The 16493-nt window shown below is 41.9% G+C and overlaps 1 protein-coding gene across 1 annotated transcript; it reads right to left on the minus strand.

The window, feature by feature from the left end:
* Window positions 1–569: 569 nt before the first annotated feature.
* On the minus strand, window positions 570–15835 carry Snrpd1 (small nuclear ribonucleoprotein D1 polypeptide). Its single transcript, XM_038331980.1, has 4 exons — window positions 15710–15835; window positions 8962–9038; window positions 6066–6257; window positions 570–923 (listed from the first exon to the last, which is right to left on the minus strand). Exons 1-4 carry the CDS (start codon window positions 15721–15723, stop codon window positions 847–849), a joined length of 360 nt encoding a protein of 119 aa, XP_038187908.1. The 5' UTR covers window positions 15724–15835; the 3' UTR covers window positions 570–846.
* Between the last annotated feature and the right edge of the window lie 658 nt (window positions 15836–16493).

Below are 16493 nucleotides of genomic sequence, written 5' to 3' on the forward strand. Positions count from 1 at the left end.
GTTATTCTGCTATCAAAACAGGTCTTTCTCTTTTGTTAAGATTCCTTTGAGGCCTGGCATGGGGCACACCCTTTGATCTCATAACTTGAGAGACAGAGGCAGGCGGATCCCTGTGAGTTACAGACCAGCCCAGTCTACAACGTGAGTTTCAGGACAGCCAGGGCTATGTAGAGAGATCCTGCCTCAAAAGCCAAAAACAAAACTTTATAAGCATTTGACAAAGAAGTTATTGGTTGGCACACTGCACAAATAAAGGCTTCTACACTGCTCAAACGAAAATCTAGTGAACATCTGAGTTTTATTTCTGAAGAATCTAAGGTTATATTCTATTACTAACTTTTCAAAAATGTATTAATAATAAAAATCAATGTTTTTTTGTGTAGCCCTGGTTCCTGCCTGTCTCTGCCTCTTGAGTGCTGGGACCAAAGAAAGGCATGTGCCACCACAGGCAAGCAAAATCAATAAATTAATTAAATAAAAGGGTTTTTTTCCTTGCTTGCTTTTACCAGTAAGGTTGGTTCCAGAGTAAAACTAACGAAAGTGAATTTTACATCCGATCCCAAAAGGACTCTGTTGAAATACCAAGAGTTTATTTCATCTCAAAAGGGGCACCATATAAAGGACTCAAAGAAATTTAATGCATGTTCAGTGCACACATATTTCATGTGACTGACACCAGGAATTGAACATACCGTGCTGACTATACAGGAGACACTTTAACTTTGATTTGATAATCAGCAGAAAACTTCATCCCATACTTAAGTTTATTAAAAACTGACAAACAAAACCTGTACAAAAAATATCCCCCAATTCCACATCACTTTGGAACAGTAATCCTGAAAGACATTATCGCCTAGGGCCCCCTCTTCCTCTGCCGCGACCACGTCCTCTTCCTCGGCCTCGGCCTCGACCTCGTCCTGCAACTGGGGAAAAAGTTAAACAAAGCAGGTGAAATTCTCTTCAGTAGTCACAGTGCCCAGCTACCACACAGGCTAACCCCTTTACTAGCCACACCTCTTAAAACACCACCACTACCACCGAGTAAAACCAAAAAGTGCCAGCAGGGGGACAATTTATATCTTATGCTAGAATAGAAGCCAAGCAAGTTAGCCCAAAATCAACAAACCCTAAGTACATTATACCAAATAACAATCTAATAACATCAGAGCCTGAAAACTTGTTTGGCTCAACCATAACTTAGTATTTTAACCCACAGCCATATATCCTTAACATTATGAGGACAAAAAACAAAACAAAACAAACAAAAACAAAACAGAAAGACAAACCAGTGTACCTGGCTTGGTGTACTCAGACTAAGATTTTAAGATTTGTCTATTTTCCCGATAGTCAGTCAAACCCAGGGCCTCACGCAGAAAGGTCAGGCAAGTGGTCTATCACTGAGCTATAACCCACAACCCTGTAAATTCACCCACCCATTCACTTTAGGATATGGTCTCTGTGGTGGTCTGAAAGAAAATGGCCCCCAAAAGGAGTCTCACTATTAAGAGGTGTGGCTTTGCTGGAGTAGATGTGGCCTTTTCAGATGAAGTATGTCACCGTGGAGACAAGCTTTAAGGTCTCAAAGATGCTTAAGCCGCGCCCAATGTCTCATACCACTTCTTGTTGCCTACAAGTCCAGATGTAGGACACTCAGCTACTTCTCCAGCAAAGTGTCTGCACACCATGATGAAAATGGACTGAACCTCTGAAAATGTCAACTAAATGCTTTCCTCTGTGAGAGTTGCAGTGGTCATGGTTTCTTCACAGCAATGGAAACACTAACTAGACAGTCTCTTCTAGTTCTGGCTGATCTGGTCCTTACTCTGTAGACCAGCCTGGTCTCAAACTTAGAGAGAGGTCTGTCCACCTCTGCCTCTCAAGTGCTGGGATCATAGGTGTGCACTTAGTAAAGGAATTGCTTCTAGAGAAACTAGGATCTTTAGATACAAAGAATGATACGACACAAGGCTGAACAAATGTGGACATATCCTGTAAAGTTTGTCATTACTTTGACAAGTAGTAGTAAAGAAAAAGTAGAAGGAATCAAAACACAACAGAGAAAGGCTTGGGATTTAGAAAAACGGTACCATAAGGCGAGGGACTTAAAGGGACAGATGGAATCAGTGTTTCTTAAGCTATGTGTTACAATTTTTTAAATGAGAAAAAGAATGATATCCCCAAGAGCTTTTGTAGTGCTATAACTAATTCTAGCAGGCTACAACACAAAGTGCATCTTTGGGCAAAAGGCAAAACAAAATAAAAACCACCTCAAATTCAGCATATTAAACATCTATGAAACAATGGCCCTTTACTCCTGCCCTACTCTTTTTTTCTTTTTTCGGTTTTCTGAGACAAGGTTTCTCTGCCACCTGAATGCTGTAAACAAAGCTCCCACCCTACTGTTACACTGCTGACAGCCATGTCTCCCACAGCAGATGCTGTGGTTCCATCCAGTGTGGAAAGTCCTAACACTGTGACTCTTTAATACAGTTCCTCATGTTGTAGAGACCCCCCACAACTGTAAAATTATTTCATTGCTACTTTGTAACTGTAATTGTGTTACTGTTATGAATCATAAGTATCTTTATTTTCCAATGGTCTCAGGTAACCCCTGTGAAGGGTCATGTGACCTCACACACAGGGGTTGTGACACACATGTTGATAGCTACTGAGCTAGAACAGACCTTCCTTTCCTTAAGCTGCTTCTTGTCGAGTATTTCCTCAGAGAAACAAGGAAATAGCTAATATAGAAGGAAACTAAACTCTTTCCAAGATAGAATTCCAGATTCTGAAACTTTTAATCTGCCTAGCGAAGAGGCCAACTTACTTTGGAATCCAATAGAAGTTAGGACCAATAGAACAAGACTAAGAAAGCCCAGTTACACCAGGAGGTGGTGGCGCCCACCTTTAATCCCAGCACTTAGGAGGCAGAGGCAGGTGGATCTCTGTGAGTTCGAGGCCAGCCTAGACTACAAGAGCTAGTTCCAGGACAGGCTCCAAAGCTACAGAGAAACCCTGTCTGGGGGTGGGGGGAAAGAAAGGCCCAGTTACTTAGGGAGGTTGGGCAGAGGGTCACAGTTCAAGGCTAGATGGCTCAGTAGGTAGTGTTTGCTGCAAAGCCTGCTAACTGAAGTTCAATCCCCAAGATCTACATGGTAAATGCAAGCTGACTCCTGCAGGTTATCCTCACTTCCAAACACACATCACCGTACATATGTGCCCATACTCTCAGGCACCTGCATACACACGTAAATAACTAAATGTAAAAATAAGAAAACAAAATGATGGGGATGTAATAAAGTAGTAGAGGCTTACCTTTTATGTACAAGATTGTAGGTTTAATTCTCCAATGTTAGTTCTTAATTAACTAAAATTATTAGTTTTACTATCACATGTGTATGTCATGTTATGTGCATGTATGTGCATACTCAAGAGCATGCCACATTGCACATGTGGAAGGCAGAGTAAAACTTTTGGGAGTTGGTCTTTTCTTTCCACTGCAGGTTTGGGATTAAACTCAGGTCATGAGGCTTGCATGGCAAGTAATTTTACTCTCTGAGCCATCTCCAGGCAAAGAAGATCCAAGTGTCTTTAAAAATAAAAATACACCAGCAGAGTTGGTATATTCCTTTAATCCCAGTATTTGGGAGGCAGAGGCAGGATTTCTTTGAGTTTGAGCCCATCCTGGACTACGGAGAAAGTTCCAGAACAGTCAGGCTACCAAGAGAAAACCTGTGTGTGTAATGGGGGATACACACACACACACACACACACACACACACACCCCAAATAGAAGAGAAAAGAGGGCTAAAGATGTAACTCAGTTTTTAGAGTGCCTGCCTAACATGCATAGTCCTTGCTTTTGATCACTAGTACCACACAATTCTAATCCTAGCTCTTGGGAAGTGGAGGCAGGTGTAAGAGTTCCAAGTTACTTTTCACTACGCAGTTAATCTGAGACCAGGTTGAGCTACATAGAAAGAAAGAGAGAAAGAGAGAGAGAGAGAGAGAGAGAGAGAGAGAGAGAGAGAGAGAGAGAGAGAAGGAAGGAAGAAAGAAAGGAAGAAAGAAAGAAAGAGAAAAGGAAAAAGAAAGCAATCAGAGAAAACTAACAATGACAAAATACTAAAAATTTCTCAAAGAAAAATTGAGGTAGAATAGTCCTATACCATATACACACACAATCTGACATGAAGTTGGGGTATATGGGAGGAGAGGTTCAAGAGCTGATCAAGATATTATGTATATGTCCAAGAAAATTTCAAATTATAAATAAGATTAACGATTGTCGGGCAGTGGTGGCACATGTCTCTTTTTTTTGGCTTTTTTTTTTTTTTTTTTTTCTTCGAGACAGGGTTTCTCTGCAGCTTTTTAGAGCCTGTCCTGGAGCTAGCTCTTGTAGACCAGGCTGGTCTCGAACTCACAGAGATCCGCCTGCCTCTGCCTCCCGAGTGCTGGGATTAAAGGCGTGCGCCACCACCGCCCGGCGGCACATGTCTCTTATCCCAGCATTCTGGAGGCAGATCTCTGTGAACTCAATGCCAGCCCAGTCTACAGAGCAAGTTCCAGTACAGCCAGGGCTACACAGAGAAACCCTGTCTCCACACCCCCCTCCCCATGTGTGCCCCCAAAATAATAACACAATCAAGGGGCTGGAGAGATGGCTCAGTGGTTAAGAGCACTGCCTGCTCTTTCAAAGGTCCTGAGTTCAATTCCCGGCAATCACATGGTGGCTCACAACCATCTGTAAAGAGGTCTGGTGCCCTCTTCTGGCCTGTAGACATGCACACAGACAGAATATTGTATACATAATAAATAAATAAATTTTTTAAAAAAATAACACAATCAAAAACAACAATAAAAACAATGGCCCCAAAGGGAATGGCACTAATAGTAAGTGTTGCCTTGCTGGAGTGGGTACAGTTTTGTTGGAGGAAGTGTGTCCCTGTGGAGGCAGGCTCTGAGGTATCATGTAAGTTCAGCCACAGTGAGACAGTTCACTTCATGTTACCTTCTGATCAAGATATATAGCCAGCACCATGTCTGTTTACATCCGCCACATCCCACTATGATGAGAATGGACTAAACCTCTGAAAATGTAAGCCACCCAATTAAATGTGCTTCTTTTATAAGAGCTGTGGTCATGGTGTCTCCTCACAGCAACAGAAACCCTAAGAAGCCAGGTGGTGGCTGCACACACCTTTAATCCTAGGACTCAGTAGGCAGAGGCAGGTGGATCTCTGTGAGTTCACGGCCAGCCTGTTCTACAGAGTGAATGCAAAGACAGGCTCCAAAGCTACAAAGAGAAACCCTGTCTCAAAAACCCAAACCAAACCAAACTAAACCAAACCAAACCCCGCCCCCTAAGAAAAAAAGAAAGAAACCCGAAGACAACAGCAACAGAACAACAGGAGCTTATGAAAACTGAAGGGAGGCTTGAGATAAAGTATGTGCCAACAGACACCAGAAGCTAGAACGAGAAGGCACAAAGACAAGATAATCAGCCAATAAATCAATAAATCAACAAAATTTAACGTTTTCTTAGCTGTATGGGCAAGAAGATTCACAATGAATTTTCACAAAGTATCTAAAACAAGATGGGGCAGCTGTGCCGCCAGCCTCCAAAAAGAAAGTTGAACATGGCTTAATAGAATGTTGGATAAGGAAAATTATGGGGACAGTGGGAGAACTGTGCCACAAACACTATCCAATCCTGGGACAAGAATTCTGTTTTGAAAGTAGTGGACTTAAGGCATACACAAAAAATCATGTTCCTTCACAGCTTGCTATATTTCATTTCCTTTGTCTACCAGATAGGTTCTTTCTCTGTAGTCCAGCTCTCCTTGAACTCATGGCACTCCTCCTGCCTCAGCCTCTTGAATGCTGAGATTCCAGAAGAATGGCATGGCTCGTCTCCACAGCAACTCCAGAAGTTCTGTCACATGCACTCATCACTCATGAGTATAAGATGTTCCAAGCAACAAAACACCTTGTTGTTCACAAAGGCATTTTCAACAGTGAATTAAGATTTAAATACACTCTACACAAAACACCTTCACACTTACCAGCTTCTCTTTTCTTAGATTTCACCTTAGGTTCAACATCCACAAGTAATGTATCAAGAGGTAAGCTGTCTGGTAGAATAAAGTATCGAATGTTGTTTCCTCGAATACTCAATGTTTCCAACTGTACAGGTTCTCTGTTCTTCAGGGTCATTTTCACAGCTTTAAGATGTGTATTCATGCTAACATCTACACCTAAGGAGGAAAACAGAACAATTACCAGAAGGCAATCTATTGTGTCACAGTTGAAATAATACTGTAGAGTATTATCTGGAGGCTAGAAAGATGGCTCAGAGGTTAAGAATACTGGCTCTTCTTCCAGAGGTCTTACATTCAATTCCCAGCAACCAAATGATGGCTCACAACCATTTATAATGAGATCTGATGCCCTCTTCTGGCATGCAGGCATTCCTGCACAGAATTTATATATATATAATTTAAGGATATATATATAATTTAAGGATATATATATATATATATATATATATATATATATAATTTAAGGAGATATATATATCTCCTTAAATTAAAGAGTTATCTGACCTGTTAGTTACATGCACAATGGGGGGATGCAATATAAACCAGCAACTGCTCCCTCATGAAGCCCTTTCCTAGCCATGGTACTACTGTGCAGAGCTAAGTACGTGTACAGAATAGGATGCATGGTTGTATACTTAAGTCATGCCTGGAATCGCAGCATTCAAGAGGCTGAGGCAGGAGTGCCACGAGTTCAAGGAGAGCTGGACTACAGAGAAAGAACCTATCTGGTAGACAAAGGAAATGAAATATAGCAAGCTGTGAAGGAACATGATTTTTTGTGTATGCCTTAAGTCCACTACTTTCAAAACAGAATTCTTGTCCCAGGATTGGATAGTGTTTGTGGCACAGTTCTCCCACTGTCCCCATAATTTTCCTTATCCAACATCCTATCAAGCAGTGTTCAACTTTCTTTTTAAAGACCTATGCTATTTTTCACCTATCTCTAGGAACTCCCCCCCAACTTCCTGAGAGAAAGTCTATCTCTGCACTCCAGGCTGACCTCAGACTTGTGATTCTCCTGTCTAAGTCTCCCTAGTCTACAGGCAACCAACACCACAACCAGTTTAACATGTCTATTTATTTATTTTTACATTTTTTTTGTTGGGTAATGGTGACACATGCATTTAATCCGGAGGCAGAGGCAGGCGGATCTCTGTGAGTTCAAGGCCAGCCTGGTCTACAGAACGATTTCCAGGACAGCCAGAGCTGTAACACAGAGAAACCTTGACTCAGAAAACAAAACAAGAATGGGGTTGGGAAATGGGAATGTTGACCTTTACTCTCAGTACTCAGGAGGCAGAGACAGGTGCATCTTTGAGTTCAAGGCAAACATGGTCTACAGATCAAGTTCCAGGACAGCCAGGGTTACACAGAGAAATTCTGTCTTGGGGGGAAAAAAAAAATCAAAAACAAATCCTTTCCCCTTCCTATGATAGCCTCTATATATTCCGCCTCCTCTGCCTCCTAGGGACACTGATTTATGTAGGCAAGGTGGAGCAGAGAGACTTGCAATCTCTTATGTTCTAAGACCTACACATTAAGTCATATTAATTAGAGTCTCACTACCTTCATGGCATGTAGCACACTGACTGAGCTCTGTGTATAAGTGTGTGTATGTTCATATAAGATACTGAAGTCTCAACAGTGACTGTCCAGTAGAGGGAATGAGATCTTTATTAAATTTGGTCCTCCCAGTTTATTGAAACCTTCCTCCTGAGACATCCATTTACTAAGCACCTATTATGTATTTGGTGAAACTTGTGTTTTTTTTTTTAATAGTATAGCTTTTATCATTAGATTTTGACAAAAAAAAAAAAAAAGCAAGATTGCTATTCTGGGGGCTGGGGTAGCTCAGCTGTTAGATATGAAGCCCTGGTTTCAACCCCCATTACCAAATAAAAGAGGTGTGCAGTGCACACTTATAATCCCAGCACCCAGGAGCTAGAGGCAGGAAAACAAGAAGGCCATCCTTAACCATACACATTGAGTTTGAGAGCAGTTCTAAAATACATAAGACTCTACCTAAAAATAGAGGGCGGAGGAACACTACCACAACAAAACCCACCCCAGCTCTTCCACAACACCCAACCGTGTTCTGCAGGAAGTAGACCAAATCACTACTCAGGACACTTTAACAAGGGCAGCAGCTGTACTTCCTTAGATATGGTGCCATACCATACAAAACTTAATAGGCAAGTTCCATTCACAACTAGTACCATAAAGTCCTAGAATAACCATAAAATGGCATCCCATTACATCTCCTTGTTTACTGAAACACTAGACTTACATGAGAATACGATATTTTCTTTATTTAAATAATCACTTAAAAAACTTTTGGAATGCCTACTATTAGCTAAGAAATTATTCCAAAACTCAGTGGGTAAGTAAAAAATAAAGACTGGCACATGGAGGATGAATAGGTGGGAATAAGAAAGCAGTAGCAGAAGAGGAGAGGACAATGAAGGAAGATAAAATAAAAATATAGTTGTATGAAAATACCATAATGAAATCAATCATCCATATTTAATAACAGAGTAATAAAAAATTAGTCAAATGTGAAACACAAGCATAATAAAAGTGTAAAGCCTCAAAAGTATTTTGGAAGAAGCAACATTTTATGGAGAAAAACACGCAAGCAAAGGTATACAAGCTATAAAAACAAAAGTACCTGACAATTTGGTTTGGTTTTAGTACAAGAATATAAGATGAGGCTTAACTAAGGCCCATTCAGTAATTTATACAAAAAGAATGAGGATCTTTACTACAACAATGCTTATTAAGCAACTAAAAAAACTCTCCAGTACATGAACACGGGGAGAAAAACAAAAACATTCATAATAAGAAAGTGCGGCCTCCTCACCTGTGATTGTTCCATGGACTTGTGTTCCATTCTTCAACTCAATGGTTACAGTTTCATGACTCAATTTCATCAAAAATCTATAAAATAAAAAGTACTGAATTTTACCTGTAACATTTAGAAGTCTTTGTGAAGCTGGTAGGGTGAAATTGCTAGGGTTCAAAATCTTCAAAATGATACTGCAACAATTCTTATGGGGTCTGGACACTTGACCCAGAACTTGTTACTCTTACAGAGGACCCAGTTTAAGTCCCAGAACCTACATGAAAGCTTAAACCACCCAGGTCCCAGGGGCCTGGAGCCCTATTCTGTCGTTCACAGGCATCAGGCAAGCTCTGGTGCACTTACATTCATGCAGATAAAACGCTCATACAAAAAAAATCTTAACAATTAATATTAATAATATAGTGTATTTAACTTTCCTGAACTAAACTCTCAAACTTATAAAGAAATGAAGTTGATGGAGGCAAGTCTTCTATCAATCTGTTGATTTCATTAGTTAATTAATAAAGAAAACTGCTTGGCCTAATAGGTTAGAAAATAGGTGGGTGGAGTAGACAGAACAGGAAGAAGGAAGTGAGGTAGAAGGCTCAGTCAGATGCCACGCCTCTCCTAAATTAGGCAGACTACCCTGCCTCTCCTCAGAGAGAAACAGATGCCATGAAGCCAGCCACCAGGTGAGACATGCTGAATCTTTCCCGGTAAGACACCACTTTGTGGTGTTACACAGATTATTCAATATTATTCAAGTAATGAGTAAGAGGCTGGAACTAATGGGCCACGCAGTATTTAAAAGAATACAGTTTCCGTGTAATTTTGGGTTTTAAGCTAGCCGGTGGCCGAAAGCAGGGCAGCAGGAAGCCGCCCGCAGCTCCACACTACATGAAGTAATAAGCTGTCATTTGGCATCTGTCTACTACAGGTGTGCCTACCTTTTTGGCTTCTTTGGACCACACTGGATGAAGAATTGGGGGTGTCCAACCCGCAGCCCATGGACTATAAGAGTATTCAAATGTACATCTGACACAATAATGTCATCTACAAAGTTCATGCTTGAGTCTGTGATTTTATATTGAACCATGTTCAAAACCGTTCTGAGCTCTGGACTAGAAAATACTGAAAACTGCTAGAAAACCACCTCAAATGGAAACATTCAAGATTCTGGAGTAGTATCGGGTGTGGTGGGCTTGGGAGGCAGAGGCAGCTAGGTCTCTGTGAACTGGAGGCCAGCCTGGTCTACACAGCAACTGAGACACTGTCTCAACAAAAAGATCCTAGACTAATTTTAAGCCACAAAAAATAAGACTTATCACTGGTAGCATAAGGTCACACGGGAGAGATAAAGAACGTCTCTTTTCTCTCCCTGCATTCTTGGTGAACAGGAATATTCTTATAATCCATAGGCACACATGTAAGATCTGACTTCACACAAAGTAGGCCATTCTTCAATAGCATCCATAACACTTAGACCTTATTTAGCAGTTTACAATGGAGATGATTCCTTAAAAATAAATATCCCAAGAGCTAGATAGCAGTCCACTATATGGAAATACCAATTATCCCACTGTGAACGTTTTCAACGTTTTGCTATTACAAACTCATTTATGCAAACACTCACCAATATCAATAACCAATCTTCCTATTTTCTATCCTTGCAAAAAGAGAGTGAAGGACATAGCAAGATGGCTCGGAAGGTAAAGCACTTGCTGCAGAGCCTGAGGATCCAAGTTTGATCCCTGGAACCAAAATGATGGAGAGAATCGACTCCCCCTAGGGTCTTTTGACCTTTATACACACACAGTAATGCCAACCCTCCACACAAATAATTAATTGTAATCTTTCTTGCCCCCTAGACAGAGTTTCTCTTCATAGCCTTGGTTGTCCTGGAATTCATGGAGATCTGCCTGCCTTTGCCTCCCAAAGACTGGGATTAAAGGCGTGCGCCACCACTACTCTGATGATAATTATCTTAAAAAAATTGAACCAGTCATGGTGGCAACCTTTAATATAAACAAGAAGGCAGAGGCAGAGGCTGATGGGTCTGTTAGTTCAAGGCCAGCCTGGTCTACAAAGTGAGCACCAAGCCAGCCACTGCTATATATCGAGATCCTGCCTCAAAAAACAACATAACAACAAAACTAATGAATTCAAATACCAAGCAGGGCTGCTCAGCAGGCAAAGCACTTGCTGTACAGGTTGAGGACCTGAGTTTTAATCTCTGGGACCCTGGTGGAAGGCAAAACAAACTCTCCCAAACTGTCTTGTAATGCACATCTCTTGTGTGCAAGAATACACAGAATAGTAATTTATTTTCTAATGAGCAAAGCTAGGAAATATGTATGCTTGTAATCCTAATACTTGGGAAAATGAGGGTAGGAGGAACAGGAATTCAAGGGCTTAGCTATACAGCCTGGCCAAATGAGACTGTTTCAAAAGAGGCTAGAGAGATGGCTTTGCAGCTAGGCAAGAGTATTGGCTGCTTATCCCAGAGGACCCCAGTCAGGTCCCCAGAACCCACATGCCAGCTCACAACTGTCTGTAACTACTCCATAAACATCAGACAAACATGATGCATATACACAAATCTATATAACAACAACAACAATAACAATAAAAACAAAGGAAGAGGAGGAAGGAAGAAGAGATAGTGGCAATTTGCCTGAGATTTAGTATCTTTAATGAATATAGAAAAACATCTATTTCTTTTGTGAATTGCTTATACATTATTCAGGCACTCTCCATCAAGTTTGAGCTTTTATCGGTCCATCACACATTTGACTACAATTCCCAAGCCTGGCTTCTTCTTTTCCTTAAAAAATGTTATTTAAGCAAGGTTGTGGCACACGCCTTTACTCCCAGCACTCAAGAAACAGAGGTGATTGGATCTCTAAGTTTGAGGCCAGCCTGGTCTACAGAGCAAGTTCCAGTAACAGCCATGGCTACAGAGAGAAACCCTGTCTTGAAAAACAAACAAAAAAATTATACTTATATATAATACAGTATGAATGTTTTGCCTGTTTGGTGTATGCGTGCAACACACGTCTGGCGCCTACAGATGCTGGAAGAGGTCACTAGGTCCCCAGAACTGCAGTTACAGACAGCTGTGGGTCTGGGAACTGAACTTAGATCCTGTGGAAGAGCAACCAGTGCTCTTAACCTGAGCCATCTCTCCAGCCCTCTGGCTTTTTCTTTCCATTTTATTCTGGTACGAGCCTTTTGTAGCTCAGACTTTTAAGATGATGTTTCCCATACTAGAACTGCAAAAGCATTTTCTCCTTTTACTTTTATATATTTAATAAATGTAAACTTCCAGGAATTCTCTTCTTTCTTGTATGTTCTAAGGAAAAAAAAAATCTTCCTTTATAACTCTCCCAAGCCGGGCAGTGGTGGCGCACGCCTTTAATCCCAGCACTCGGGAGGCAGAGGCAGGCGGATCTCTGTGAGTTCGAGACCAGCCTGGTCTACAAGAGCTAGTTCCAGGACAGGCTCCAAAGCTACAGAGAAACCCTGTCTCGAAAAACAAACAAAACAAAACAAAACAAAAAAAAAAAAACTATCAAAATGTTGCCTTTCTCTGTTCTTTCTCTTCAGTATTTACACTTTCACCTTGCCCATCTCAAAGAAAGGTGCTGGCATTGGTGAGAACTTCTCCCAAAGCAACCCTAACTCCACAACTGAGAACACTAATTGGAAGCAGCACCTGAACTTCATGTTCAGACTTTATAGTTCACAACACCACAATTACATGCAGTGAAATAATTCTACACCGTCACCCACGCTTTATTTTAGCCAAATGGCCATGCAATGATAATCATACAATATCATCTAACAACACTTCATATTCATATTTTCTAGATTATCTTTTTTTTCAATATCCTTTGTAAACTACTACAGTGTCCACTATATTAAACTGCACAAGTAATATTACCTATCCTATTCTCCCCACCATTCTACTATGAAAGTAAGTAGCAGGGCCTTTCTATAGGCAACAGTGAATTATAATTTACACTGAGCATGGGTTGAATGTTTCAGCAACTAAAGGAATCCAACCTTAAAATATTATTATGTTAAGCATGGGGGCAAAGATGTTTAATTAATCCCAGCTCTCAAGAAGCAGGAACTGGACTAGGCAGTGATGGTGCACTCCTATAACCCCAGCACCCAGGGAGGCAGAGGCTGGTATATCTCTGTGAATTGGAGGCCAGCCTGGTCTACAGAGTTCCATGAAAGCTTCAAACCTTGCCTCGAAAAACAAAACAAAACGGCAACAGGAACTGTTTCAGAAAGAAGGGGTATGTGGAAAAAGGATCCTTTCGCAAAGATAATATTCTGCTAAAGAATTTCCTTAAGATTACAAATCTAGACACAGACTAGATTTGTCTGAGGCTGAGGCAGGATGATTCAAAAAAGTGAAGTCAGCCATGGGGTACAGAGTGACTTCTAGTACAACTTGGTGACATCCTGTCTCAATTTTCCAGTGAATCCTTCATTTTGTGAATTTTCTTATTATTGCTGTTGTTTTGAGACAGGGTTTCTCTATGTAACCCTGATTGTCCTAGAACTCAATCTGTAGATGAGGCTAGCCTCTAACTCAGGTTCTGCCTCCCCAATGCTGGGATTCGAATTCTCACTCCCACCCCCACCCCAGGGTTTCTCTGTGTAGGCCTGGCTGTCCTGGAACTCACTTTGTGGACCAGGCTGGCCTTGAAACTCACAGAGATCTCCTGCCTCTACCTCCAGAGTGCTGGGATTAAAGGTGTGCGCTACCACTGCTGGGCTTGAATTCTCTTTTTAATGCAAGTGGGACATCAAACAGTCAGGTACATGGGGTCCTTTTAGTATCTAAATTCTCACTATTTGATCAGAAAACCAAAGAGAATGAGATGGTGAGAGGTATCTTCATTCAGAAAAATAGGAAAATTGGCAATTTGTCAGATGACAGGCAGATTAGGAGAAAAGTAACCAAGAAAGCTCACTTCCCAGGTTTGAGCAAGAAGTCAATGGGACAAAGGACGACTGCAGTCCCATTATCTGAGGCACAAACAAGAAAGCCCGCTGAAAATGCACACTCATCAAAACAACCATTTTCACATTCTCCTATAAGAAATGTCTACATTGTGCACTACAAAAATTAGGATTCAAGACAAGCCATTAAAAAAAAAAATCACATCAAGGCTGGAGAGATAGCTCAGTGGTTGAGAACACCAGCTACTCTTCCAGGGGTCCTGAGCAATTCCCAGCAAACACATGGTGGCTCACAACCATCTGTCATGAGATCTGGTGCCCTCTTCTGACCTGCAGGCAGAACACTGTATATATAATAAAATCTTTAAAAAAAAAAAAATCACAGCAGGAGGAGCTGTCATGCCTTTAATCCCAGGACTTGGGAGGCAGAGGCAAGTGGATCTCTGAGTTCGAGGCCAGCCCTGTCTACAGAGTTCCAGGACAGAAGGTTAGCCAGGGGGAACCTTGTCTTGAAGGGAAAAAATAATTCCACCAGTAACAGAGAACGTGCCTAGGATGCTGGCTGGAGGTCTAGGTACACCGCCAGTACCACCACCCTAAAGCAAATTTATCCTAACAGAATCTTTAAATGAGAAAACCATAAGTTACTGCAAATACATTAGAGTTCACATTAGGCAGCATGGAAACGGTAAAAGTGAACTTTAAATTCTGAGCCTTTCTACCTAACATTATAGTCCAAAAACGAATTGTCTGGGGCTGTACCTCGGAGGCAGAAATGGTTATTGGAAGCTCTCTGGGCACCATCCCCAGAGCCGGTAGATTACTTATTTTTAACCTTAAATGCCTTCTGTACCAACTCCCTCTGAACAGAGTATTTATTTACTATTTCAAACAGATCAGAAGCAATTTATTTTGTCTTTATCATTAAACAGAAAATAACGCAATCTTGTAGCCTGGCTTGGTGGCACACGCATTAAATCCCAGCACTTGGGAGGCAGAGGTAGACGGATCTCAGTGAGCTCGAGGCCAGTCTGGTCCTACAGACCGAGTTTCAGGACGCCCGGGTTACACAAAGAAACCCTGTCTCGACGCCCCCCCCCCCCAGAATAAAATAATTTCTTGAGTACTGTACAACTACTTTAAGAGGTGGCCAACGGCAGTCTGGTCGGCTAAAACAGCTCTTAACTGAAGAAACTAAGTATTTCTTACCATTGGCTTAGGTATTATGCCGCTTCAGGTTTGGCCTCAAGTCTATTTAGTTTGTAAGTAATCACACCAGCAAACAAAGCTCCACTAACAGACACAATCTGTGCAATCGGGCGAAATTAACTTGTTATTTTCTGTCCCAACACGGGACATGGTCTTTCGTGAATCGAAAGCCGTTACACAGTTCGGATAACCGGTCCAAAATAACGGGCAACTTAATCGAAAACGTCTAGCAAGTTGGCATCGTTATCTGAAAAGAAAACCATGCTAGTTCTCTTCGGTGCAAAGAGCCCGTCTTGCAAAAAAAAAAAAAAAAAAAAAGTCACCGCTCCGTTTAAGCCGGGGGGCTGAAGGTGGGCAGTGGCGGTTCGGTCTCCATTCCGGGAAGAGCCGCGGGGCCGGGACGCGACGACCCCTCGCCCGAGCTCCCGCGGCAACGAGAAGGGCGGGCGGGCGGAGGCCGTTAGCAGGCCGCGCGCACGCGGCTTTCCCGCCTCCCTGCGAGCACAGAAGCCCGACTTTCCAAGCCCGCCCAAACCTTGTTCCCGCCGTCTTCGCACCGCCCGGGGAGCCTCCTCACCTCACAAGCTTCATCCTGGCGCTGCAGCCTCCCTCTGGACACGGAATTCAGGTCTCAAAGACTCACAGACAAGCCGTATGAATGGCCGGAAGAGCGCGCGGACGGCTGCGGAGGCGCGGCGAAAATGCGGAAGCCGCGCTGCCTTCCGGCGGCCGGGAAAGCGACGGCGGCCCCTAGCGACGGGAGGAGTGCTTTGTACCTTCTGAATGCGTGATGGCTGGTGGAAGACGTCTGCAGGAGGATTAACAAACGTTAAAACCATTTATGATTGCCTGAAGCTTTCACACTTGGGAGTTCTGAGAGAACCTCTAAGACTTAGGTTTGATCCTTGGGACACACATGTTGGAAGCAGAGAACTCAGTCCCGCAAGTTGTCCCTAGTCGGTTTGATAACTAAGTTGAGCCAATCAGATCTTTGGACAGAATGGTTTTCCTCTGGGGATGTGAATTGTACTAATCCCCTATTGAGCACCTTCTTAAAAATAGGACAGAGTTTTAAATAAGCCCTTCATTATATAGTAAGTTCTTCGACTTAAAAAAGTTATATGTGGATACTTTAGTTGAAATTAAATAAAACAATTCAACTCCTTATTTGCAATAAACACATTGTAACTACTCAACATCTATATGTGTTTCTGATTACAGATAATTCCCACTATTATAAGAAGTTTGGATAATACTGGTTTACTATCATATTTGTTTGAGTCTTACAATTATTTACTTATCTACTGTACTCAGGAGAATTAGTGTCTAAAAGCAAAAAACTGAATCTGTTTACTGCATTC

This window comes from Arvicola amphibius, chromosome 5 (assembly GCF_903992535.2).
Source record: "Arvicola amphibius chromosome 5, mArvAmp1.2, whole genome shotgun sequence".
Taxonomy (NCBI): Eukaryota; Metazoa; Chordata; class Mammalia; order Rodentia; family Cricetidae; genus Arvicola; species Arvicola amphibius.